Here is a 24,079-nt window from a genome sequence, read left to right as displayed (position 1 = left end):
TTTATATAAATATATACTGCTAAGCATATTTAAGATAACCATAATGTATTCCTTGTTCTTAGGTTATGGATTCCTTATGGAAAAAAAAGACACCAGGCAAAGAAATAACTGGAGAGGTTTTATTAGGTTGAACGTGTTTTTATTTTATTATACACAGGAACCTTAGGAGGAAGTGGTCTTCCACAATGCACATATTGCAGTATTTTGAACAAATGATAAAACCAGAAATATAGATATTCTTGTATCTCTCAAGTTAGATTTGCCTGGATCTAAGCACAGGAGGTAACTGTAGAGACCCATTACTTTTTCCACTGCTTGTTCTCGTAGTCCCACTTGGCTGAGAAGCCCTCGACTGGGTTGATTCTCATGTCCAACATCCTTTGCAGTTCCTGCTCCTTGTACAAAGTCTCAAATGTATGTGGGACAGGTCCGTACACTACGAGCAGAAAATATGAAATCAATCAATAGACTGCAAGAAAGCTATTTTTGTTCTTCTGAAAACTAAGATGTTGATAAAATGACGTTTGCAAAATAATTTGTTCCTTATTTACCATATTTCCTCTGCCAAAGAACAATCAGACCAGTGAAACCCAGGAAGAACATGAGGCCCCCAACCACAGACTTCCACTCCTCTGATCCCTGGTTCATCTCAGCAAAGCTGTCTTTGAAGCTGATGCGGTACACTGAACACAGACAAGACACAAAGATCTAAATTTATTCTTTCACATAAAAAAATAAATAAAAATAACAGCAAGATATATTTCCCTTATGCTAAAATTGGTTTTGACCTGCAAAGAAAGGCTGTGTGTCACCAAGTCTTACGTGCAAGCTTCTCCTCATTACTGAGAGCAGCCCAGGAGCCCTTCTCCTTCTCCTTCAGGGACTTCTGTTCTGGGGTAAGTTGCTGCACATAAGCCACTTCAGGAAGAGGGGTCTCCCTCCTGTCAAAGTAGGGGGGGAGAGTGTAGTCCTCCACCTTAGCAACGCCTGCAAAAAAAATACACACTTATGTGAAATTTTAAACCAAACACCTTTGTTCAAATCAAAATATGTGTTCTAAGATTAAATACAAAAGTAACAAGCTTCTGACATCAACAACACACATAATGGACATGACATGTCTGCTCCTGTGAACCCTCGCTGGCTCGTTTCAAAACAAAGGAGAACCAAGATACTTTTCTAAGCAAAACCTAAATGTTTTTTTCTACCTGAAAGCATGTAAAGATCAACTTACAAAAGCCAATTACATCAACAAACAATGCAATTTATTTGTATGGCCAGTTTATAGTAATAACTACCACCGCAAAACACAACATAAAGGGGATAAAAAGAACAGCTAATTTCTTGCATCTGAATTTCAAGAATTTAATTTCAATTTCTTATATGAATCCCTCCATATAAGGTGCAACAGTACTACAACTCAATCACAGGCCACGTATGGTAGAATTTGTCTACCAATTACTTTCAAACAAAAATATTTTTAACAAGCTAGGAAAAAAACCCCCAAGAAAAACATAAAAGTATCTCCATGTTAAATGAGAAAATAAAAGTAGATATTTATTTGTACCAAACCTCATGCAAGGCTACTCTCAAAACAAAGAAGGGAAACCAAGTGATGACACCTAACTAAACCGCTGGAGATGTTCATTTTATAGTTTAATGGGATTATTAAACCCTGGTGGCATATTTAACAGTTATCTGAATGCAGCAGGCTTTGCAAACCGCATGAATAGAAAACATTCATTGCTTGATCTCTACCGCTATAACAATCTGATCAGATGTCTAACATTTTTGCATACTCCTGATTAAAAACACACTAGTGGGATATCAAACAGCTGCATACCAGCAATAACAGCCAACGTAGTTTTCACTTTTTGCCAGTCTTACACTTTGACTAAGATTACACTCCTACTTGTTTTGACATGTGTCTCTGCTTCAAAACACCTGAGTCAAATAATGCCATTAGCAGAACTTGACTCCATTAGTGAGGAGGTAATTCAGCCATTTGATTCAGGGACACACCAAAGAGTTTCAGGTTATCCAACCTTGAGGCCTGGATTTGGAGATCCCTAGTCTAAGTGAACGATTGTCATCTACATCATAAAGATTTGGCAACAACAGCATGTACTATTAGAACGCCTACTGTAAAATAATCTGCTAGTGAAGGGGTTCCTAGTGATAAATATTAAACCACACACAGACAACGTAATATGAGAAATTAGATGATTTGTTAGAAATGCAGAGGACGCAGGAATCTTTGTAGCCACATTCTGTGATGACAATCCCATTTATGGCTCAATAAACTCTAGTTTTGAATGTTACATTTTAAATGAAGTTTCTGAGCAGTTAAATTTTAACTGGAACCAACTTCTTGTATTGTTATATCAACAACTAGGAAAGGAAAATATTCATTTCATCTTGGCACCAGGACTCACCATGTGCTCCACGTACACAGACGGATGCAGAAATGGCTCGTTTGCCAATAAGGCTGAGGGCTCTTGATGCCAACATTCTGTGGAAACAATGGGACAATACAATGCAAAACAAGTTGTGGAACTTTACATCTTGCTATACTTCAACTTAGGAGCCTATTTTCTCACAGACCCAGTGATAAACTGCATATGCATCAAATACTAGAAGAAAGTTTGCTGTAAATGGCAAAAGATGACAAGTGGTATATACTTTATACTGAATTAAATTATTTATACATCAGGTATATAATTGTTATTTGCGTACGGCCATCACTAATAAAAGTCACTTAAATTAAATGGAAGCAGTTACATGGTTGACCAAACTAAAAGGTGTTCCGCTCATTGTGAGGACAAGCTAAAGTTAGCGTTAGCTACAAACACAAGGTCACAGTGCCCCGGGAAAAAAATATCACAAAAACTTTCTATTTAAAACAACATTGTGGTATTATTTATTTCTTACGCAAGAAAAAAAATCATCATGTTAAGCTTATGTCTGACCAGTGAAACGTTTTCTACATCCACATCTTCAACCTGTGCAAAATGTAACTGTGAATGCTAACGGTAGCTAACCGGAAAATTAGCCGAGAGTCGCTCTACAAAGTAACTTAATTACACTGCCGTTCCGAAGGTGGTACTGTATGTTATTATATTCGTAGCGTTACATTGTGAAATAAACTGTAGCTGTGTTGTATTCCCATACAATCAAAGAGCTGTAAATAAATAACAGATAAACGACCTGCACCGTTCCTTGCTCCTGTCCGCCGATGGTCTGAAAAGAACTGGATATCTAGCCGGAAGAACGTAAGGCCTCCGCTGACATAGGCTGGAGCTCGACTCGAACGTAGGCACTTTACGACAACGTTTCACTTGTTTACGGCTCCACCGGTGCTACAGAAACGAAGGTGGACGTAAGATTAGCTTCTCTGACTGAACACGAGTTACTCATTTTACAGAAAATACTGTTATAACTAACAACAACTACAAAGAGTATATGTACCAATCTGAATGCGTAGCAGACTCCCTATGTTCAGACATTAAGGAAACTGCTGAGGTAGATTTCTACTTTTTTCTGGCATGATCGGTAACGATAGCTAGCAGCAGCAGTCGCTCTTCGCCGCAACTAGCAACTCTGACACTTTAAAAGGAACTATCCGTCCACCTGTTTTCTTACAGACATGCCTATTCAGTTGACCAGTCAGGCGTACTGTAAAATGCTTTTACACACTGCCAAATATCCTCACTGTGCTGTGAATGGGTTGCTGGTGGCAGAAAAGACAAAAGAGAAAAAGAAAGACGGTCACAGTGGTCCAGTTTTGTGCGTGGACTGTGTTCCTCTTTTCCACGGTACTCTTGCTCTGGCACCAATGCTGGAAGTAGCTTTGACACTGGTAAGATTTTTTTTTTAATTTTTTTTTACCATTTAAATTCTACATGCAGCTGTTAGCTTATGTGGCAGATCAGGTTGGGAGTAATGTATTTCTGAAAAAAGAGGGGTACAGTGTATGGGCTTAGTTTTATTTAAAGCTCATATGTGACTCAGTTAGTTGTTGAAGTCATGTCAGTTCTATGAATACGAGTCAGTCTTTGCCACCATCTTCTCTTTTTTCGACTTGATGTTGAGGATTTTACAAGAAAGGTGTCGGTGACAAGACTCTACAATAAATCCTTGTTGTTATTGGTGTTTTGATTTTTGGAGAGATGATTGTAGTGTGCTGTCATTAATGAAACTTTCACTTCTGTGATCCCACAGATAATTAATGAACAAAATGTGACCGGTTTTTGAGCTGTTGTGCAATTTTGACTACATAAAATATATATTGAAAATAAAAAAAACAATATTGGGGTTAAAATATGGGTTGGTCAAAATTTCTGGGGTTATGATGTTTTTATCAAATACACAAATCAGCTTTTTCCTGATTGATTTTAATTTTTGTTTGAAATCAGTTCCAATTTTTACCCACTCTAGTTTTTTTTTTCTTTATTAATTCTTAAGATCCTAGAAATGTCACTGCAGCTCCTAAAATTAAGTCCACAGCTATAAAATACAATTTTAACAAAGCCATCATTTTGGTGAAAATGTTTTCATCTTTTTGAATTTAGTAAAAGGAAAATATTTTTGGTCTTTTGTCTTTTGAAAATGTTCATAATCTAATCTCAGCTGTCATTCTGACCTTACCTGTTTGCTTCCTTTCTGTTCATGTCAGATTGATACTTGGTGTAAAGAAAATAACTACATCATTGTCGGATATTATCAAGCCAATGAACAGACAAAGGATTCAAGGTACAAAGATTTAAATGAAAATCCCAGTCCTGCTTTATCAGTAAAACTAAATGCATTAAATTAAAGTGGTGCATAATTTTTCCTTTGTTCAGACCAAATCAGGTTGCTCAAAAAGTGGCTGCCAGGATTTCGGAGAACTTCAGTGAAGCCGCTATTGTTATGGTAACGTTTTATCATTTAAGCTAGCTTGGCATTGTGTGCAGAACATCAAATAATTGCATTGCATTTCTGCAGGTGGACAGCAGCAGATTGACAATGAGCTGCTTTGAGCCCATTGTGTTTATCCACGATCACCATGAAAACAAGTGGAAAATCCGAGAAGTCACAACGTAAGTACCTGAGACACACAAACACTTTTTGTTTTTACTAAAACTGAAGTAGACTCACAGGAGTTTTCTGGGTGGATATTTTCCTAGGGATGCTTTTGAGGATTGGAGTGAAGCACAGAAGATCACGTCTGCCCTGCTGGTGGGCAGGTCCTACGAGAACTTGATTGACTTTGACAACCACTTGGACGATCTGAGGAATGACTGGACCAACCCTACCATTAACAAATCGGTCCTGGATCTCTGCTAAGACTTTCATGTGCAAATCTTTGGAGTTCCACGTGAAATTTTGCATCCATTTCTGCTCGCATGATGCTACATTAAAAACCTCCTGCACTGAAAGAATTGGTGGAGCGCTGATCATTCAGATTGATCAAGTGCAGCCGCCACACACATGCACAGTTGGCCTTGGTCCACCTTCACAAGGTGATGCTGAGGCGATAAAGGTTATTTGTTCTTAAATGAAACATTTCCGTTATTTTTTGTTTTTTGAGATTGTTTCTACAGATGCGTGCAAAAGATCTAGAATGTTTGACTTTTGTAAATTGAAAAGGTAGTAGCCATACTGAAATCCAGTTCTAACTTATTAATAAAGCATTAGTAATAATTTCTAATTTAAGGTGTGAGAAAAAACTATAGAGATGACTTCTAAATGTTATTTTTTAAGGTTTAAAACAAAACTCATGTAAATGTACCCTGATGCTTTAAAAACCTACACTGACCTACTTTAATGCTTCATGCATGCACATTTCCTTATTTTTCTCTTTCCACAATGCTTTGGCTACAGATAGGTTTAAATTTACTGTACTTTTTTAAAAATATCTGAAATGTATCGGGTCATTAGAATGTGTGGATTTTGTTTTTCACTAGGTGCTTGTTTGAACAACTTGCTTAAAGGTGTGTGTTCTTTCAGTTGACTTCTAAATCACTTAGATTTTGGAATTAGGTAAAGATTTTGACGTTATAGAGCTGCCTTTGTATTGGATAGAACTGTCCAGAATTAACTTCAAATTTGTTTAAAAACTTGGCATTTTTACAGAACCTTTATGAACTGAATGTAAAATGAAATTGGTTTCTTAAAGTGTCAAGGTACTTGCTGAAGATTTTTTTTTTTTTTTCCATTTGTGTAATAAATTTGCAGTCTTTTACTCAACTGTATTGGTCATTTTTAAGATGACTACAGGTGCACATCAGATAAGCAATGCTGTGTGAAAGGTTTTTTGTTGTACAAGAGCCTGGAACTTGTGTTGAGTCCTTATCTTTTAATCCCACAATTCTGCACAATTACTTCTTTTATTAAGTTTTATTTTGTTCCTGGAAATTAATTTTATTTTAAGTTGTACTTACAGCAAATTAATATTTTTGCTATAATACACGACCTAATACGTAATCAGAAGAAATCAGTGACCTGAAATATAACACATTAAATTTAAAAATACTTTTTGATGTATTTTTAAAAAATCTGTCCAAGAATTTTCAAGGACTCGTGGTTGGTTATGATGTGTGCAGGAAGCATCTCCAGGAGCAGTCAGTCTTGCAATGAACCTGAAGAAGTCTGGTGTGAATCGATGAAGCCTCTTTTTCAACTCATTTGATTTGGGGTTATACTTGAATTATTTAATCCTCCTGAGATTCTCCTGGTTGTAAAAACAAGACCTGATGCATAAAAGTACAAGCAAAAATCTTTCAAACTGCACAGCTTCCATAGTTAGAGAGAATGGTGTGTTTTTTGTTGTTCACTGCCTCAAGTCTACAGAAACAACACATCAGAGCTACTCTAATATGCCAGCATATTCTAGAACTTTTTGTTTAGTGTTACAGATCCTGCTGTAAGAATTCATTTTAATTTTTATACATGAAAAAGCTGTAAAAAAATATGTATATATACATATATTTATTTGGAAACGACATGCTCTTGAAGACATCGCTTCTGGTCTTTTGTTTTCAGTCCTCCATATCAGGCCCAATAAAATTAGTATGAAGGAAGATTGAAAACATCGCCATCTAGCGACTATTAGCTGTGGCTACCTTCACAAGACACGGCGCCGGTCATTCATTAATTTATTTTTATTTTTCTAATCACTCCGATCCAACTGTCCAAAGGAAGCATGATAACAAATAACTGAAATGTTTAAAATATGTTTCAGAGCACGACGATAAACATCCTTCATCTTGTGTGTCGTACTTCCGGGTGATGACGCAGTTGTCCGCTCCTCGTTTCCTGTGCAGGCTTTTCACAGCTCACAAGCGCGGGAACTCTAGTCAGAGTGTTGGTATGAAAAAGTCACGGAAAACACAGTAACGATTTGCTATGGATCCTTCAGAGGTTGAATTTCTTGCTGAGAAAGAGTTTGTGAAAATAATACCAAATTTCAGCCTGGACAAGATCTATTTAATCGGGGTAAGTACGTGAGGAGAACTGCGTGTGTAGACTGTTTATTATATTTTTAACCTCCATCTTTGTCATTGGATGCATCAAAACATTAGTTTCACTTCGTACTTGTTTACATGTCGCGCATTTTTATGTCTGCGCCAGACGCCAAGACAAATTCCATTGTGCGAAAACGTGTTGCAATAAATTGCGTTTTGATTCTGATGTTTACCTGAAAACTTCCGTTCATTTCTGTCTTCAGGGCGATTTGGGACCCTTCAACCCGGGACTTTCTGTTGATGTCCCCGTGTGGCTGGCCCTAAACCTAAAGCAGAGACAGAAATGTAGGATTCTTCCCCCTGAGTGGATGGATGTCGGTAGGTTTTCCAAAAGAATACACATAACTTGTGAAGTAAACATGTTTTTGTTTTTGTTTTTTGTTTTTTTTTTTTGAAAACGTATTGCAAACATAAACCTGAAAAGTGTGGCGTGCATTAATCTTCAGCGCCCTTGAGTTTATACTTTGTTTGCCCACCTTCACTGCAATAACTGCAAATCTTTTAAACCAGCCTTGCATATCTAAACTCTGGCATTTTCGCTAATTCTTTTGTACAGCATGGCTCCAACTCAGACTGGACAAGAAGCAAAATGACAAGCAATTTTTTTTTTTAAAGTTTTGTCAATTGACAAGACTTTGACTTCCTTTTTTTTTTTTTTTTTTTACAAAAATATATTTGATACGAACCACAAACATTCATCTCAGTTCTTACCAATCTGAAGATCATGCCAAGCTGTAAAAAGATGTTTAACATCATTAAATGCTAAAATATATTCTTTTCATAAAAAATACTGTGGTGTTTGTAGCATTTTGTATGTTTGTTTAAGCAGATAATATTTCATATTGCTATTTGCTTATTGTTTTAGTTATAAACAAATTGTTGGTGTAACTTTTTTTTAAATCTAGCAGTATTGGTTTCGAAATAAATGCCTTCACAATTCCTAATTCACTGAAAAATGTGTAGATTTTCTATAAAGTGTACATCCTATTTATAATAGCTTGGGTTCTGAAACTAAAAGGAGGATTTTCTTAAATAATTAAAGTTTTTGTCTCTGCGTATTGAACAATGTTTCTTTTCATTATTTCACTGGTGCAGCTGCACAATGCAGAGCTTCTTTAATCTCCATTAGACTATGAAGTACAACAAAAATAGACTACACAACTGTATCTTTTCAAATTTGGATTATTTTTGGTTTTCCTGGCTTGCAATATTTTTATTGAAACTTTTTTTTTCTATTTTTAAAATCAGAACATGCATAGAATCAGAAACACAAGGCAAAGGGGGATCCATAGAAAAGACAAAGGCGGAAAAATCAGTATTAGCATAAAAAAAAGGGATAACAAACATTTTTGCGGTGAAAAAGGGCAGTTTTCCTTCCTTCTAAACACCTTCTCCCATCATGCAGAGAAACTAGAAGAGATGCGGGAGCTTGAGAGAAAAGAAGACGCCTTTACTCCTGCACCCAGCCCATATTACATGGAGCTAACCAAACTGTTACTGAACCAGTGAGTAACACACACAAACACGCCGCATTGCATCCCGCGTTGCTCCTCGTCGAGGCGATGCCAGACCTTTCTCGTTGCTGGTTTTTGTCTTTCTTTAGCGCGTCTGACAACATCCCTAAAGCCGATGAGATCCGGACTCTGGTCAAAGACATCTGGGACACCCGGGTGGCTAAACTGCGTCTGTCTGCCGACAGCTTCATCAGGCAGCAGGAGGCTCACGCTCAGGTAACGTGGGAATAAACCACAACGCTGTTGGATTCGTCGACAAGCAGAACGGACGCACGTGTAGAACTGACCTGAGCACAAACTAAAGCGTCACCCGACATGAAACGACAAGGAGAGTGCAGAAAAGTGTGATGAGGTTCATCTTCAGGTGATCCACATTCATTAGGCAAACTTAAGCTCGCAGCACCTGTTTTCCCAACTTAACAGGATTACCAGTCATAGTCACAGTGTCTTGCAGAATATTTCTGATTATCCTTTTATCCCTGTAGCCTGTGTCTCGGCTGGTTCCTGTTTTGCTTTGATTTTGCTACAGACTCTTGAGAGAAATGGCCACTTCAAGGTGGCCCAGTGTAACATAAAAAGTCAATAAACGTTTTATGTATATATTTTTTTAAACAACTATCATTGTCTGCAGGCCGACTGAACATTGTGTAAAGAATAAAAACCTGCCTCTCAGTTAAATTGTAGTACAACTTCTGACAAAACCATGTAATATTTCTGTAAACACAACTATTTTCTCTTCGAAAATGTGACTGTTACACATTTACAAATGGTAAATACCTGTGTTAGATTAGGATATTTGACTGGCAAGTGTCACAGTGCTAGATCAGTGTCTTCATCCTGTTCTTTGCTCTGCAGCTGGACAACCTGACTCTGATGGAGATCAACACCATAAGAGAGTTCCTCCTCGATTCTCTCAACTGCATGTACAAGCTGCGCTCCAACCTGCAGCCTGGTGCCACTAAGGGCCAGTTTGGAGACTACTGATCCAAAATACCAAGGCCTTTTGGATGTTTTCAGAATTTTTTAGAAGACTGGACTTCAACCTCTGAACTCTTTCGTTTCATTTTAAGGAATCGCACTTCACTTGTGAAGAAGATTTGAATTTATGGAAAGCATGCGTTTCATATGGATTGACTGTGATTAATAGTGGAAATTCACATGCTTTGGTTTCTGAATGTACGTTTTTTACCATGTTACAAAATAAATGCGCTTGTGTGTAAGTTGAGTAGTTTTCTGTGCTGTTTGAGTGCTTTAGCAGTTCACTTCCTCAGTAACTGATGTAACATCTACAGTAGTGTGAAAGTGTTTGTCGTCTGACAAACTGAGGAAGTGCTTCAGTTTGTCAGACCTGTAGAATGAATCACTTAAATAGAACAAGTCTGACAACTGAAAGTAGGCTAAAAGATCTGAAAAAGAAACGCATCATGCTGTGATCTAAGGAAAATCAATGTTATTGATGCAAAATTTTACACGCCATCGGGATTCCTGTGAACCAGTGATAGCCTCTGGTCATGATTTAACATTATCAAAGAGACCGACATCCATGGGAAAGACCTAAGGTCAAAGCCTCTGCGGACAATCTTAATTCCTGTGACTTTGGGGAAAATATTCTGTGGTCTGTTCAGACAAAAGTGGAGCTCTGTGGAAGATGTGGGCCACGGGACATCTGACAAGGAATTAACAGCGTTTCAGTCATACCCTATCAGTCAAACGTGGTGGTAGAACGATGGTCCGGGTCAGTTTTCCTGCTTCATGGCTGGGCTGACTTGCCATAATAGATATGACTATGAAGACCATGACCATGTCAATGAACTCCTTTGAAAATTGCTTTTTCATATTCTTTTGCTCAGGCTTTGCGTGACATTTAAATGATTTTAAGGTGGGGCAAATAATTTAAAAGCTGTAAGAGAAATCTCTTACCAGAGTTTCGTAAGCATAAAGTTTCCATACTAGGATCTGGGAATCCGTTCAGTTTTCCGTTCCTCGGGGAATTCCCACCCAAGACAAACAATAACGCATTTTAATGTTTGACATTTTTGAAGTATTTTATTTTCTTTTTTGTCAGAAATCACAGCCATATATTCATAAATACCTAATTACTACATTCAACAAAGAATATATTACATTACGATGAATTTAAACAAGTACATTAATAATAATAATTAAAAAAAAACAAAAGAAAGAAAAAAAAAACTGGATTTCACAGCATCTAGACATCCTCCACTGAGTAACAGGGCTATTGCATGGGCGTGCGTGGGTTGGAGATGGAGACCCAGGGAGGCTGAGTAAGCCTCATCTTACTGCACCTTCCTCCCCAGATAATTGGCAGCTTACCTCAGCTTGCATGCGTCCTCATTTGCTGATAGGCTGCACGGGCGGCTCTTTGCTGCTGTGGAAAAGTAATAGACTGTACTTTTTAATTTTCATCTAGTTTAGGCCTTGCTCATTAAAAAAAAAAACAAAAACAAAAAAAACAATCAGTTTTGAATGAAGTCATTTGTGATCGGATAAATTTATTTAATGTGATCTCTAAGACTTATTTTGAAGGTGTGACGTACTGCAGACACTTGGATGTGAAGTCCCTGATTGCTAATGTTCCAACGTGTGGACCGCAACTCATTCACATGCTCCCAAATTACTGAGGCACTTGGAAGTGATGTAGGGTTCGTGTGGCATAATTGTGCTTCAGTCTTAGTCAAAAACCCCCTTTTAGTACATCTAAAATTATTTCTCCGTTTTTTTTTTTTGTTTTTTTTTAAAGGCTTCATATGTTTTTACATCAACACCTTAAAAACGACAGTCATGTGTCAGTGATGGCCTCCAGGGTTTCAGATGGCACATTCAGCCCTGAAACTCAGGCTGAATGATTCTGATGGTGAAAGTAGTCGGTGAACTACTGGACAGATTTCAGGGCAGAGGAGAGGTTGTAAACATATATGCAATGTAAAAAAAAAAAAAAACCCTTTGTAATCAGGTCCAGCTTAATTACATGTGTGATTTTGTGGCTGATATTTAGAACATAATGACAGCGTTGGGCAGCATTGGGATCCTTCAAAAAAAAAAAAAAAAGGTCAAGAGAAATGGAAGATTCTTGATGGAAAGTTTGGCTCTCCAATTACAACTTTAATCAAAGTCAAGATTGTAAAATCCTTCAAATGTATTTTTTTTTTTGGCACCGTGTCCTTTAATGGCTGTTTGAAAAGGGCTTAATTTTGTAAGGTGTAATTATTGAAGTGGCTTCAAAGCGGTCTTAAAAACTAAACGAGTCAATACCTAAAGTATTAAGAAGCAGTTTCATCTGCTGGCTGCTTATGAGACTCTTTATATATAAACTGTAAAGGTGCATCTCAAAAAAAATTAGACCACCACTGAAGAGTTTATTTCTGTAATTCATTTAAAAAGCTAGCAAGAATAGTAATGGCACCCCAGTGATGATTTGGGGTGCTATGGCATCTGCCGGTGTTGGTCTTTGTTTTTCCATGTCCAAAGTCTGCATCTACCATAACATTTTAGAGCACTTTATGTTTAGCTTTATGGAGATGCTGATTTCATCTTCCAGCAGGACTACCTACACTGAGTAAAGTACCTTTATCTAACTAAGGACTACTACTGTGATTCAATGAGCAGCAAACTGTCATCCGACAGGGAATATTTGAAGTATTGTCAAGAGGAAGATGGGAGACTCAACAATTCACACCAGCTGACGGCGCCTATCAAAGCAAACCTGAACACCTCATCAGAACCAGAGACTCCATGTCACGCTGCCCAGACACAGTGATTCACGCAAAAGGAGCCCTGACCAAGTTTCGAGTGCAGATGCTGTACTGTAGAATAAAATAGTTTTTTTTTTTTTAATGTCTGTTTTTAAAGTCTTTTTAATTAGCTGGAAGCCATAATCAACATTAACCAAAAATATTTCCTTGAAATAGATCACTCTACAAGTAATAATCTCTAAAATATGACTTTGCCTTTGTGAACTGAGTAACTGAATTAAATTAAATTCTCCAGGATATTTTTAAAGTGTTGAGATGCACCTGTACATCACTGTAAGTCTGATTTATGGGTGAAGATATGATTAACTAGTCATGCCAGCAGCAGTGAAGCATAGCAGAGGAGGAGGGGGAAACACAGGCATGTTGCTGTGCAGCATGGGGGCGGCGTGTCTCTGGGTCCCTGAGCCAGCTTTGCTGAGCTCAGAGGCCAGATGAGGTGGGGCTGTGGCTGGGTCTCAGCTGCTCTGAGTCCGGACAGGAAGAACACAGGAGCGCGTCCTGCTTTCACTCCATCTGTGAAACATCTCAGAGTGAGCTTTTTCTGGCCAGCAGCAGCAAAAAAAAAAAAAGAAAAGAAAAAACAACAACAAAACAAAACAAACACTAAAAGCAAGGCTTTTTTTAACCCCCTTCCACCCCCCCCAAAAAAAAGCATAAACATATAAAAATGGCAGGCTTTTCTTTTAAAAGAACAATGATTAAAGTAATAAAAACATACAAAATTCATTTAAGTCTTCATATTATGTACAATACAAGGCTGAAGCACCCTTTAAAATTCTTATTTTCAAACTTTCTATTTTGAAATAAAACATTTCCGTAATTCTTTTCCAAAAAAATGTACATTTTCTAAGGTTTTCCCTAATTTGAATAGTTCTTTGTTGTAACACAGTACCAACAGGTAGTTCTTCAGCTTTTATTCTTAAGTGCATTTCCAGTTCAAAAGCTCATGTGGCCGCTGTGGTAAAAATCTGTCCCAACTGGCCGGAAGCCTTCGTTTGGAGATTTGGAGCTTTCAAGTCTTGTGATGAAACCCCTCGAGGGGCAAAGGGGGGCAAGCTGCTCCTTCATTGGCAGGATTGTCTGTGTGGCTGTGGTGGTGAGGGATGCAGGAACTAAACAGCAGAGCAGCAGGAGCTAAAGAATGTGACTAGCAGGCATTTGCTTGTAACTGTGTGTTGATCTTCAGGTTCTCCTGCCTCGCTGATCTCTGGGTTGGCTACATTGGCACGCATCAGTGGCTTTTGGAGCAGTCCCTGGCAAGCCACAGTCCAAAGACTAACTGTTCTTCAATGAATGGTCCTGTCTCTTGTGCATTCACCTGTTTATTCATTCGCTTAAGCCGTTTAATTCACTAATCCTATCTAGCCAGCCACATTCCCCTCCACGAAAGCCACGAGGATGAGGCCGTGAAAAAATAAACTCTAAGTCTGAAGGGGAGGCGGACGGGAGCGGGGGGTCTTCAGGTTGGCATGTCGGGGTCACCTTGGAGGGTATCCTTTGTAATGGCTGCCTCTCGGCCAGTGTGTCTGCGGGAGTGTCAGACACTTCCTGAAGTGCTCCAGCTCTGCTTGTAGCTTCTCCCGCTCCACTGCCAGCTTCTGTCTCTGCGACATCAGCTCCTGAGCGACAGAGGAGGAGTCAAGTGTTACAAAGGATGTAGATAAGGAACAAATGAAAGTCACTCATTCATGTCTCTAAGACATTACTGAATAAATGATTGTTTTTTTTTTTTTTCAAGCAGCTCTATAGGTTTATGTAAAAAAAAATATTCCGCATCCTTATGACTCTGGGTCAGTAACCCTTCATAACCAATCTTTACCCCCATTCTGTACTTTCTGACAGCTAAACTAATACTTTGTACTATATTAGTTTACTTGAGCTAATATAGTAGGGGTATGCAGTAGACCCCGGGTATTATCATAATGTTCTGCGTGTGTGTGTGTGTGAGTGTGTGTGTGTCTTACCCCCATAGTGTGAGACAGCTGCTCAGCAGTCAGACTGAGGTTGTAGTTCTGAGCTTCTAGTCTTCGACACTGGCTCTGTAATACTTGTCTCTCTAAAGTTTGCTCTGTCAGATAAAGCAGGAGGTGGAGAAAGAAACAGATAATGGCGTTACAGTTAGAAGTTAAGAAGAAGTTAAGGGCAGTGAAAAGTTTGCCATGTTCAGCTGTAGGTGCAAGTCTTCCTATTTCAAGGTGACAGGAAACCACCTATAAGAATGTGTCAGCTACACACACCTGAAGAGCAAATACCTCCCTCTAGTGGCAGAGGAATGCTACAACAATATATGTTGACAGAACATATATTATTTAATTTCTAGAATTTTTGATATATTAACAGTAAGCTGAACTCTAAATTTATAACTTTTAACCAGTTTATATCTGGTCTCTGACAAAATACCACAATGTACTCTAATTAGCGATACAAAAGGCATTTAATTGACTGATTTTAAAAGTCGAAAATTGTTCATCTACACAGATTGATTTTATGTCACCAGTGTCATCACTGTATATATTATGGTGCTGCTTACCTTCAACATATTCATGATATGCTTCAAATATAGATTCGATTCCCTGCCACTTGGGAACCGGAGCCTCCTCTTCCTCCTCATCATCTTCCTCTTCTGAGTCATCTGGACCAGACAGGTCCTCCCTCATCACTGCTGCCTCCTTGTGGAGGGGCAATGGAAAGTGCTGTCCATTGGGCTGAGGGTGGGAGAGGGAGTGGGAAAGGGGCAGGGGAAATGGTGGTGCATTCGAGTGAGGCTGGGAAAGTGGCTGAGGCGGACGGCTAGGGGCGCTCTGAAGCTCGGGAATGTTATAGTGGACCAAGGACTCCTGGAGGTGAGATGAATCCGACACATTTGCTCCCACTCCTGAAGATAAGAAAAAAAAAAAAAAAAAAAAAAACAGGAGACAAAAATACAACTAATGAGTAATTTCCATTAAGATTTTTTTCTTTATTACCACAGGGTAACTCATGTTGCAGTAATTTTACAGTATTTCTAACAAATTATGCAGAGATTTACAAACATATTTCTCTTTTTATTTTACATCAAACAACATCACATCTTCTCTGTACATACAAATCTTTTTGTTTTGAGCTGCAAGTGAGAGCACAACTAATCGCTTACATTTAGTACTAAAAACATTGGATTTCTTGCACAAAATAGATGTTCATATTTTATCTTCCAGCTCAATTAAGTGTTCAGTGATTAAAGTGACCATTGCACATGTAATTAAGCCTCAGACTTTTACTGAACTGACATTGTGCATTAAAATTACGTTTGCACACAAAGATTGTTACCTTTGTGTTTCTGCAGAGCTTTTTGAGTGGACTGAAGAACAGATTCATGGAACTGCTGGGCGAATTCCTCCGGGGTGAAGCTGTCCCAGGGTTTTGTGCGGCCATTGACGCTGTGAACTCCCTCTTTAGCCTGCAGGGGGAGCGGAGGCCGCAAGCTGTTGAGCAAGCTGGAGTTCCTCTTCGGGACGGGTCCCTCGCCGGGCCCCCGGGCCTTATCTGGATAGACAGCTGGGGATGGGGGGGCCTTTGGCCGTAAGGTATCCCCAACGGGTTTTGGATGACCATTGGGGGATGCTGGGCAATGTGACGGAGGACTATGCTGTCTGACATTATGGTGGTCTTCAGATTCAGAGGAGTGCTGAGTAAATGCTGGATCTGCAATTGTTTCAGCAAATGTTATCATGATGAGGTCAAGATCCACATTACCACTCCTGTGGCTCCGCACTCAGAGACAACTACTGTACATGAATATGTCACATTTACAGCTATTCAAATATGTAGAAAAAAAGTTCAGGAAAAGCCTTTTAAATACTTAAGTGATGAAAAAGTGAGTGATTATTCAGTGACAGGCGTCTTACCAGAAACATGTGCTGGAGGACTCTTGCACAGTGGATGAGGTGCATGTCTGATTGTATCCAAGGTCACACTTTTTTCTTTAATGGCTTGAAGCAGTTCCACCACTCTTTCATTGTCTACAAGAAAACAGTTTAACATTACTCATGTCTGTGATGTTCATTTACCGTTACTGATACACTAGAGTTAGTCTGCCTAATCTGCGAATCTACAGATTCAGCCTGGACTCCCAGTTCAGACATGTACACCGTCTTTGACAAAACCATTTAAGCTTTTAAAGACATCTTGGACACAGTTTAAAAAAATGCAAGGTTTTGACGATAATTCTTCATTTGAATGCTGAGGAACAAATAAAGAAAAGCTGATAAATAAAGGGCTTAGAGAATTGTAATTCTTCAAACGTTTGTGCGCAAACCGCTTTGCCAAGTCCTCCCATCTAACTGGGGCAAAGCAAAAGTTAGTCATAGTGCACACACTGCTCAATACACGCTGCATATAACGTAGGGATATGTAGTTGACATCATTTTTTGACCCTTTTATAATTTCCTTTGAGGCTCGAGTCAGCATGTTCATAGGAGTGGAGTGCAAATAAGCCCAACAGAGCTCATCTGAAGTGAAGCATCAGCAGGCTGCAGAACAGACTGCATCTGACTTCTGCTTTTTAAGATCCAAATGAACATCGTTCTGCTGAAATGAGATGCCCAAGACGAAACAAAAGAAATGGATGTAGATTTTTTTTGGGTCAGGCTAATGACCTGAGTCAAGTTTTTTGTTCTTGTGTTTTTAACTCTAAAATAACAATTTTGGAAAATATATAAAGCACAGTGAAAACAAAACAGGCTGGGTTTACCGGACCATTTTAAGATGACTTTTTTTTTTTTTTTTTTATAAATTGCACAAATTTTTTTAGTTTTTGTCATTTTTTTGTTTTTAAATTTTTGCCTAACATTTTTTAGAAGGACAAATGAAAAAAAAAAAATCATGCTATTCTATTTTATACTTGTTGAAGAAATTTTTGATAATAAAGTAACTAAAAAGAGATGTATAAGTATCCCTCCTCCGCAGACTGACCTTTTCTCTCCTGCACGGTGACATGAGAGAGTTTGAACATGGTGAGAAATCGCTTCTTGTCCTCCAGTTCTGGTGCTCGGTCCATTTCCTCCGGAGTGAAGCGCGTGCTGAGCTGAGCGGGAGGGGGTGGGGGCGTGCGCTTGGACTGTGAAGCAGGAGGTGAAGGGCTGCGTTCCCTGAGCATTCTCCTCCTTTTCCTTCTCTTTTGCTGCACGAGCTCATCACGCCGGCTCACGGTGGTCAGGCTGAACATGGTCAGAAACTCTAATTTCTGCAAGGAAGCAAATCAGTACAACGTGCTTAGTTTTGTACTATGATCACTTGTGTTGTCATTTGCCAGGTTAAAGAGTGGAGAGCATATTTTACCTCTGTGGAGTCATCTAGTTTCAGTGGGGGCTGCTCTGCTACCCTCCTGAGATGGGCTCTCACCTCCTCCTCATCACTCTCATCATATGAGTCATCCAGCTCATAGTAGTAACCTGTGGAAACAGTGTCACAATATTTTACTGCCTCTTGTAAAAATGTCAGACTATGAGATGTGACGTAGGGGAGACTGGGGCAAGTTGAGTCAAAAGTGTAAGCAGAGTGACCCCTTGTTGCTAGGAAATGGTTAAAAAAACAAACAAACAAAAAAAACAGATCATGTGACCAAATAGTTGTCTGTGAAGTTAAGAACCACACTGGTAAAGTTGTTAGACTTTACCAAAAAAAATTAAAAACATTGTGTATCATATGTTCCATAAGAATTGTGTTTAGAATATGATACATATTTTAAAACATGTCTTACTACAACATGAAGTCATAAGCTAAAGATAAAAGTGTAGCATTTTAGCTGTAGGCAGAAAAAGTTGAAATGGCTTTGGGGTAAGTTGAGCCAGTGGAGGAATTCTGGAACAAGGATTCAGTTCTAGCACTTTCTTTCTAATTGTTAAAGTTTGCTTCCAAAGCCCAATAAAATGTTTTTATCTTATCAGTAATTTGCAACAAGAGCAAAAAAGTTATTGAACCCGATGAATTGTGCATAACAAATAAAATGCGCAGGAGTGGAAAGACAGACTTATTTATGGTAGGAGGAGATGCATGATTGGTGGGCTTGAGTTGATGGGAGTGTGTGTGTTTATGCTGTGCCATGAGATAACTTTATTGGACATGCTATGTTATCGAAACGGACATCTGTACATTCATTCTGATAGCTCGAAGGGATGCACAATATAAATAAGTTAGCGATCAAACCAAGGCTGCCTTGATGTAGTGATCCTAAATATGAAAAATGGCTCATCTTATCCCAGTCTCTTCTACTTCCAAGCAGGAAGTATTCCTTTCATGAATACCTTTCTCTCTGGCCTCCCTTCTCCTCTTCTCCTCCAGGTCCAGCTTACTGACAGGCTTTCGGTGCTGCTGCAGGAACTCATCATAGATCAGCGCCATGTCTGGGCCCGGCCCCTGCGATGTTAGTGGTCCGATCCCAGCTCCTGCTGTCATTCCGAGACTTTGTCCATGCCTGCTGTGCACTGGATGTCCCTGCAGGTTCTTCAGTCCAGCATGGATTTTTAAGCTTCCCTCCATTTCGTACTGACTTGGCAAAGACATGGACGCCCTCTGCTGGCTGAGGAAGGACTGGGTGGATTTCTCCAGATCGGCAAGGAAGGTTCCGTGCTCAGAGAGCACTAGAGGAGTTCTGTGAGGTGGGTATTTCTCAATCACCGCCATGTCTCTCCTTCGAGTTCCGTCTTCATATTTAGAGGGCCCCTGGGGGCCCCGACTGAGCTCAAAGTGGCCCATCCCTGAGGGCTCGTGGCTCCGTCTGGATTCTGAGGCAGTTTCTATGAGAGAGGCGGGGTTCCACAGGGTGGTTGGTGGTGGCGGGTGGTGTTCACGTGGGGGCTGTGGAGGTTTGGGCGAGATGAGAGGTGGAGGGGCGCCTAAGTGGGGGTGATGTTCTCTGCTTCCTGGCTCATGGTGGTTTTGCATGGACCTGCAGGCAGGAAATTTTAAACGTCAAATGCATAAATAAAACACAATTTCTCTCCCCCCCCAAAAAAGTATTTCCTATCAAACACACAGAACAGAGACACACAGCAGAGCCCATGTGCTGTGCCTGCTTCCTCTCAGCCCTGTCAGTGTGTCTGCACTGCAGCGTTATCAAACCCAGACAGAGTAGCCCTGAGCAGAGAAAGGATGTGGCCAAGGCACACACTTTCCTCCCAACACACAGGCTGTTTTTTTTTATCTGTTAGGCCTTTGTAGTGAGGCATGCACAGCAGAGCTGTGTATGAAAGAAGAGGCCAGTGGAAAAGTCCTCCTGATGAGGTGCCAGAAAAGAAAACATCAACACATGAATGGTAAAACAAATTAATTTTATAAAACAACAAACAAATTATAACAGTTCTAAAAACTGCTATAGAGTTGTTAAATTAATGGTAACTGGCAAGAAGGAAGAACAGTTGGCTGATGGACATTTCTTTCCCAAATATATTTTCAAATGAAAATGTGGAAGTATTACACACACTGCATGACTAGTTTAATTATCTATACATGCTGTTTGGGTGTATGTGAATAAGCAAACTGCGTCTTATCTGCAATCTGCAGCCTTTGAGCTGTGATTATGTGATTACACTGAAGGGTTACTGATAGCGTGTGTGTGTGTGTGTGTGTGTGTGTGTGTGTGTGTGTTTGTAATACCGTGGGAGGACGATTTTCCTGACATATACTACGTTGTGGGGACCAATTGCTCCTTGTGGGGACGAGGGGAAACCCTGTTTTTGGGTCAGGGGTCAGATTTAGGGCTAAGGTATGAATTGAGTTTTGGTTAGGGTTAGGTATGTGATGGTTAGGGTTAGGAAAAGGGTAAAGGTAAGGTTTAGGCTGTAGAAATGAATGGAAGTCAATGGAAAGTCCCCACAAAGATAGCAACACAAACGTGTGTGTGTGTGTGTGTGTGTGTGTGTGTGTGTGTGTGTGTGTGTCTCCAGACCTGCCATTAACCACAACCCTTACCTCTGAATCACGAGCAACACAAACACAGCCACCCTCACAATGAGAGGTAGGTACCAGGCTAATCCTGTGTATGGTTGAGAGGATTAGGCCTTTGTGTGTGTCTAAGTAGTTTGACTCCCTGCATGTTTGAAACCCTTATCAATTCCTGCTCATAAACAGGAGTTATAAGGATTCAACATTACTATCGTCATCAGCTCCTATGCGTAGAAGTCTTTTCTTCGTTGCAACACTAGAAGAAAGTCTAAAGGGAAGTAGAGCAGATGCCATGTTCCAGAAATGGTTCATCTTTTTCCTGGAACTGCCTAAGCCAAACTCAATGCCAGCCTGGATTTAGAACTGCAGAACACAGCGATCACTGTCCTGACAGGCTGACAGAAGTGAACAAAAATCTCACTATTTGTGCGTTTTGTTGCAACAGATCCCAGAATGCTTTGTTTTCATCAGATAAGAGAAAAAAAAACAAACAATTGTGCAATCACCGAAAGCACTGCCACGGCACACGGCTTGAGAGTGTTAGCTCACCTGTGAGCGTCTGTCCTGTGATCCGGTACGTCAGCGGGCCGACTCAGGTCCAGATGCTGCTCCAGAACCTGCTGGCGGAATTCAGACACCTGGGACTGGCGATCCTCTTTCTCTTGCCTCAGCCTGCGTTGCCGTGCCAACCATCTCTCCTCCTCGTTGGCCCTCTGCGTGATCAATGAGGCGGCGAGTCCCGTGCCCACAGCGCCAGAGCCCATGTAGAGGGCATGGTTGGAGATCAGACTGGAAACGTGATGATGAGGTTGGACCATTGATGGGTGGATTCCAGGCGGTACTGGTTTGGGAGCTGGAAGAGCAGGCTCTTTGGCTTTCTCTGCAGCAAGGACAGCAAGAATCATTTTTTATACATTTACATAAAAAAGTAAATATATACAAATAGCAACTACTTAATCTCTCAGTTCAATTAATAAAGTAAGGTGTTATTTCTTAATAAAGTGTGCTTTGCTCATAATATCAGGTGAATGCTACACTGTCATGATCTTTTATCATTAGTGAACAATATATTTTATCATATTTTGCTAGCTTGTCACTTCAGCATGCATCTCATTTGCATAGTTGATGTGTCTTGTTTTTTTGCAACACATGTAAAATGAAAATAAAGATTAAAACTGTTGAAGCAAAATCAATATAATCATCAGGCCACTTTAAAGACTTGTGGGTTACATATTTGTTCTCACTAATTTGAGGAAACTATGTCTGCTTAAGCAACATTAAAATAAGCAATTTTATTTTGTGCACTGGACTAAATGAGTCATCTAGTGAGAATAACCCAAAACAGACGGTGCAATTGTTCCAACTATTTTTACTCCTTAGTTCAACTCCCTACAACTCAGTTTAATTTATGTAGAACTAAATTACAAATGTAATCTGAAAACAAATAAATCCAATTTATATCAAGCTCCATGAATCCAAATTCATTGTAAATGAATCTGATTCATTCCAGCAAACCCATATGGTAAGGTACAAGGTGATATGATCATATATACCCAATGGTAAAACATTAAGTAAGACAAGCTGATTGTGCTTAGGTGAGGACTTTTCTAAAATCTGTCATCCAGAGGACATGGTGAGAGAAACAACTTCCATTTTGCAGCAAAAAAAAGAAAAACATCTGCTTCTACCATGATAGCAACAATAAATGCTTCACTCAAACTGTGATTTAGTACAGTCCTAGTGTTACGTTCCATATTTTAACTGATGTATGAAGTGGCCTACTCAATGTGTTTTGTTTTTAAAACTATATCTTTTGCTTGTGAGATCCTGACTATTCAGTAATAAATCCATACAAAATAAGAATTTGTTAAAATACTTTTTTTTTTTAAATCTTCTTCCTCACTGTAAACGATAAGCCCATCTGTGAACTGGTTTTGTCTGAGTAACAGTCCAGAGGTCAGCATATCCATTTGTTTTCAGAAAATATTGAGCATAAGTGTGATCTAAGCTGTTTCAGTGTTTATAAGCAACATGACTGCAGCTCTTGGAGGCGACAAGGGGAGCATGGACACATACCAGCCCGGTTAGGGGTCAGCCTCTCAGGCTTGCTTCGTTCCTCCTGTCCTCTCATGGAGTGGAGCTCCGCCAGATAGTGGTTCTCCATGGCCTTGGACGCCTGCAGCTCCTTCTCCCTCAGAGCTCTCTCTTTCTGCCTCTCCAGCTCCTTCTCCCTCTCCTTTTCCTTCTCGCGCTCTCTCTCGCGCTCCCGTTCCCGTTCGCGCTCCCTCTCCCTCTCGAGCTCCTTCTCCCGTTCCCGTTCGCGCTCGCGTTCCCTCTCGCGCTCCTTCTCCCGCTCGGCCTCGCGCTCCCTTTCTTTTTCACGTTCGCGCTCTCGTTCGCGTTCCCTCTCTCGCTGTCGCAGCTCATCTTCCAGTTGGAGTCTGGAAAAAGAAATTGCACAAGGAAACAAAACAATGTCAGCAAAATTAGAAGACAACACGTAATTGCGACACACTGCTGAGATATGCTCTATGCATTTACCAAGGGGGACTTTACCTCTCAGACTGCAGTGCTGATAATGAAGGGTGTGCAAAATCTCCAGGGTAGCGGACGCCTGGTAGGTGCATGTGAACAGCAGAAGGATGGAGGGGGGGTAAAGCTCCCCCTGCTGGCAGTGGATAGAAAGGTGACCTTAAAGCAGAGAGGCAGAACGGGTCATCCATCCTGGGATACGAGGATTACAAGAAAAAAAAAGGAAAGAAAAAGAACGTCAGTCAGTCTCTTCATGTGACAGTGCAGCTTTTACTTTCATTAACCTGTCTGCCTCCCTCTCCCAAAGAAGCAACATCCCTGGGTCTTCCATCTTTTCCAGGAGGCAGCAGTATCTGTCAGCTAAGCTCCATCACCACACAGGAACCATGAAAAGACAGCGCTGGATGTTGATGCACAGCTTATGTGTACGTGTGTGACATCCACAGCCCACCCCTCATTAAATCCATTATGAAGGAGTGTGTGTGATGGGTACTGCAGTCCTATGATGTTAGATGACAGACTAGGGGCATGTAGCCAGTGAGAGAGCCTAAAGCAAGAGAAGTCCTTCTCAGCATGTACACAATCATGAGGGAAATGCATTTAAAAGTGTTGCTGCATAAGATTTGGAAAAAAATGCACAATTACAACATTTTATATAAAGATTGCGATGATGACATTCGTTGCAATTCGCCAGTTTTTTTCTCCACTGTTCTGTTTCATTTATGTAATCAAAATGTTTCCGCAGTGTGAATGCATTGAAATCTAAATGTGATCCTGATAAATGGATTTAGGCAGTCTTTGGGAATATTGAACATGCTTCATTGCACTGATT

The 24,079-nt window shown here is 39.9% G+C and overlaps 4 protein-coding genes across 5 annotated transcripts in view; 2 read left to right on the top strand and 2 right to left on the bottom strand.

The window, feature by feature from the left end:
• Positions 1-105: 105 nt before the first annotated feature.
• On the bottom strand, positions 106-3,291 carry cox4i1 (cytochrome c oxidase subunit 4I1). The gene is made up of 5 exons (XM_015038637.1): positions 3,208-3,291; positions 2,436-2,512; positions 823-987; positions 552-683; positions 106-436 (listed from the first exon to the last, which is right to left on the bottom strand). Exons 2-5 carry the CDS (start codon positions 2,509-2,511, stop codon positions 300-302), a joined length of 510 nt encoding a protein of 169 aa, XP_014894123.1. The 5' UTR covers position 2,512; positions 3,208-3,291; the 3' UTR covers positions 106-299.
• A 52-nt stretch (positions 3,292-3,343) lies between these two features.
• Positions 3,344-6,231, top strand: emc8 (ER membrane protein complex subunit 8). 2 transcript variants are annotated; one of them, XM_015038636.1, is made up of 6 exons: positions 3,344-3,522; positions 3,645-3,859; positions 4,676-4,752; positions 4,845-4,914; positions 4,987-5,081; positions 5,169-6,231. In XM_015038636.1, the coding sequence occupies exons 2-6, from the start codon at positions 3,647-3,649 to the stop codon at positions 5,326-5,328; spliced, it is 615 nt and encodes a 204-aa protein (XP_014894122.1). In that variant the 5' UTR covers positions 3,344-3,522; positions 3,645-3,646; the 3' UTR covers positions 5,329-6,231. The 2 variants fall into 2 exon arrangements, with proteins under 2 accessions (XP_014894122.1, XP_014894120.1); XM_015038634.1 differs by having other exon boundaries at positions 3,345-3,859.
• A 1,035-nt stretch (positions 6,232-7,266) lies between these two features.
• gins2 (GINS complex subunit 2) lies at positions 7,267-10,246 on the top strand. The gene is made up of 5 exons (XM_015038633.1): positions 7,267-7,479; positions 7,712-7,826; positions 8,914-9,013; positions 9,112-9,238; positions 9,878-10,246. Exons 1-5 carry the CDS (start codon positions 7,390-7,392, stop codon positions 10,004-10,006), a joined length of 561 nt encoding a protein of 186 aa, XP_014894119.1. The 5' UTR covers positions 7,267-7,389; the 3' UTR covers positions 10,007-10,246.
• Positions 10,247-13,457: 3,211 nt separating this feature from the next.
• gse1b (Gse1 coiled-coil protein b) overlaps positions 13,458-24,079 on the bottom strand; it is a 209,900-nt gene continuing 199,278 nt past the window's right edge. The window contains exons 7-17 of the mRNA XM_015038632.1: positions 23,272-23,439; positions 22,792-23,156; positions 21,265-21,595; positions 19,077-19,720; positions 18,112-18,224; positions 17,746-18,016; positions 16,680-16,793; positions 16,102-16,476; positions 15,326-15,670; positions 14,760-14,863; positions 13,458-14,414 (exon numbers count right to left, since the gene is read on the bottom strand). Of these exons, the coding sequence (XP_014894118.1) occupies positions 14,274-14,414; positions 14,760-14,863; positions 15,326-15,670; positions 16,102-16,476; positions 16,680-16,793; positions 17,746-18,016; positions 18,112-18,224; positions 19,077-19,720; positions 21,265-21,595; positions 22,792-23,156; positions 23,272-23,439 (2,971 nt within the window). The 3' untranslated portion in view covers positions 13,458-14,273. The remainder of the gene's footprint in view (positions 14,415-14,759; positions 14,864-15,325; positions 15,671-16,101; positions 16,477-16,679; positions 16,794-17,745; positions 18,017-18,111; positions 18,225-19,076; positions 19,721-21,264; positions 21,596-22,791; positions 23,157-23,271; positions 23,440-24,079) is intronic.

Source organism: Poecilia latipinna, unplaced genomic scaffold, assembly GCF_001443285.1.
Source record: "Poecilia latipinna isolate Pla-1442-1.1 unplaced genomic scaffold, P_latipinna-1.0 Scaffold448, whole genome shotgun sequence".
Classification (NCBI taxonomy): domain Eukaryota; kingdom Metazoa; phylum Chordata; class Actinopteri; order Cyprinodontiformes; family Poeciliidae; genus Poecilia; species Poecilia latipinna.
This window is presented reverse-complemented; position numbering and strand designations above follow the sequence as displayed.

What these genes read in the sequence shown, in the direction of transcription:
- cox4i1 (XM_015038637.1), bottom strand. Translation starts at nt 2,511, where the DNA reads ATGTTGGCATCAAGAGCCCTCAGCCTTATTGGCAAACGAGCCATTTCT. An exon ending in CTGTGTACGTGGAGCACATG is followed by an intron (nt 988 to 2,435) that starts GTGAGTCCTGGT and finishes TTTTTTTTGCAG; the next exon opens with GCGTTGCTAAGGTGGAGGAC. An exon ending in TCTTTGGCAGAGGAAATATG is followed by an intron (nt 437 to 551) that starts GTAAATAAGGAA and finishes TTCTGCTCGTAG; the next exon opens with TGTACGGACCTGTCCCACAT.
- emc8 (XM_015038636.1), top strand. Translation starts at nt 3,647, where the DNA reads ATGCCTATTCAGTTGACCAGTCAGGCGTACTGTAAAATGCTTTTACAC. An exon ending in TGGAAGTAGCTTTGACACTG is followed by an intron (nt 3,860 to 4,675) that starts GTAAGATTTTTT and finishes TGTTCATGTCAG; the next exon opens with ATTGATACTTGGTGTAAAGA. An exon ending in GAACAGACAAAGGATTCAAG is followed by an intron (nt 4,753 to 4,844) that starts GTACAAAGATTT and finishes TCCTTTGTTCAG; the next exon opens with ACCAAATCAGGTTGCTCAAA.
- gins2 (XM_015038633.1), top strand. Translation starts at nt 7,390, where the DNA reads ATGGATCCTTCAGAGGTTGAATTTCTTGCTGAGAAAGAGTTTGTGAAA. An exon ending in ACCAAACTGTTACTGAACCA is followed by an intron (nt 9,014 to 9,111) that starts GTGAGTAACACA and finishes GTCTTTCTTTAG; the next exon opens with CGCGTCTGACAACATCCCTA. An exon ending in AGCAGGAGGCTCACGCTCAG is followed by an intron (nt 9,239 to 9,877) that starts GTAACGTGGGAA and finishes TTTGCTCTGCAG; the next exon opens with CTGGACAACCTGACTCTGAT.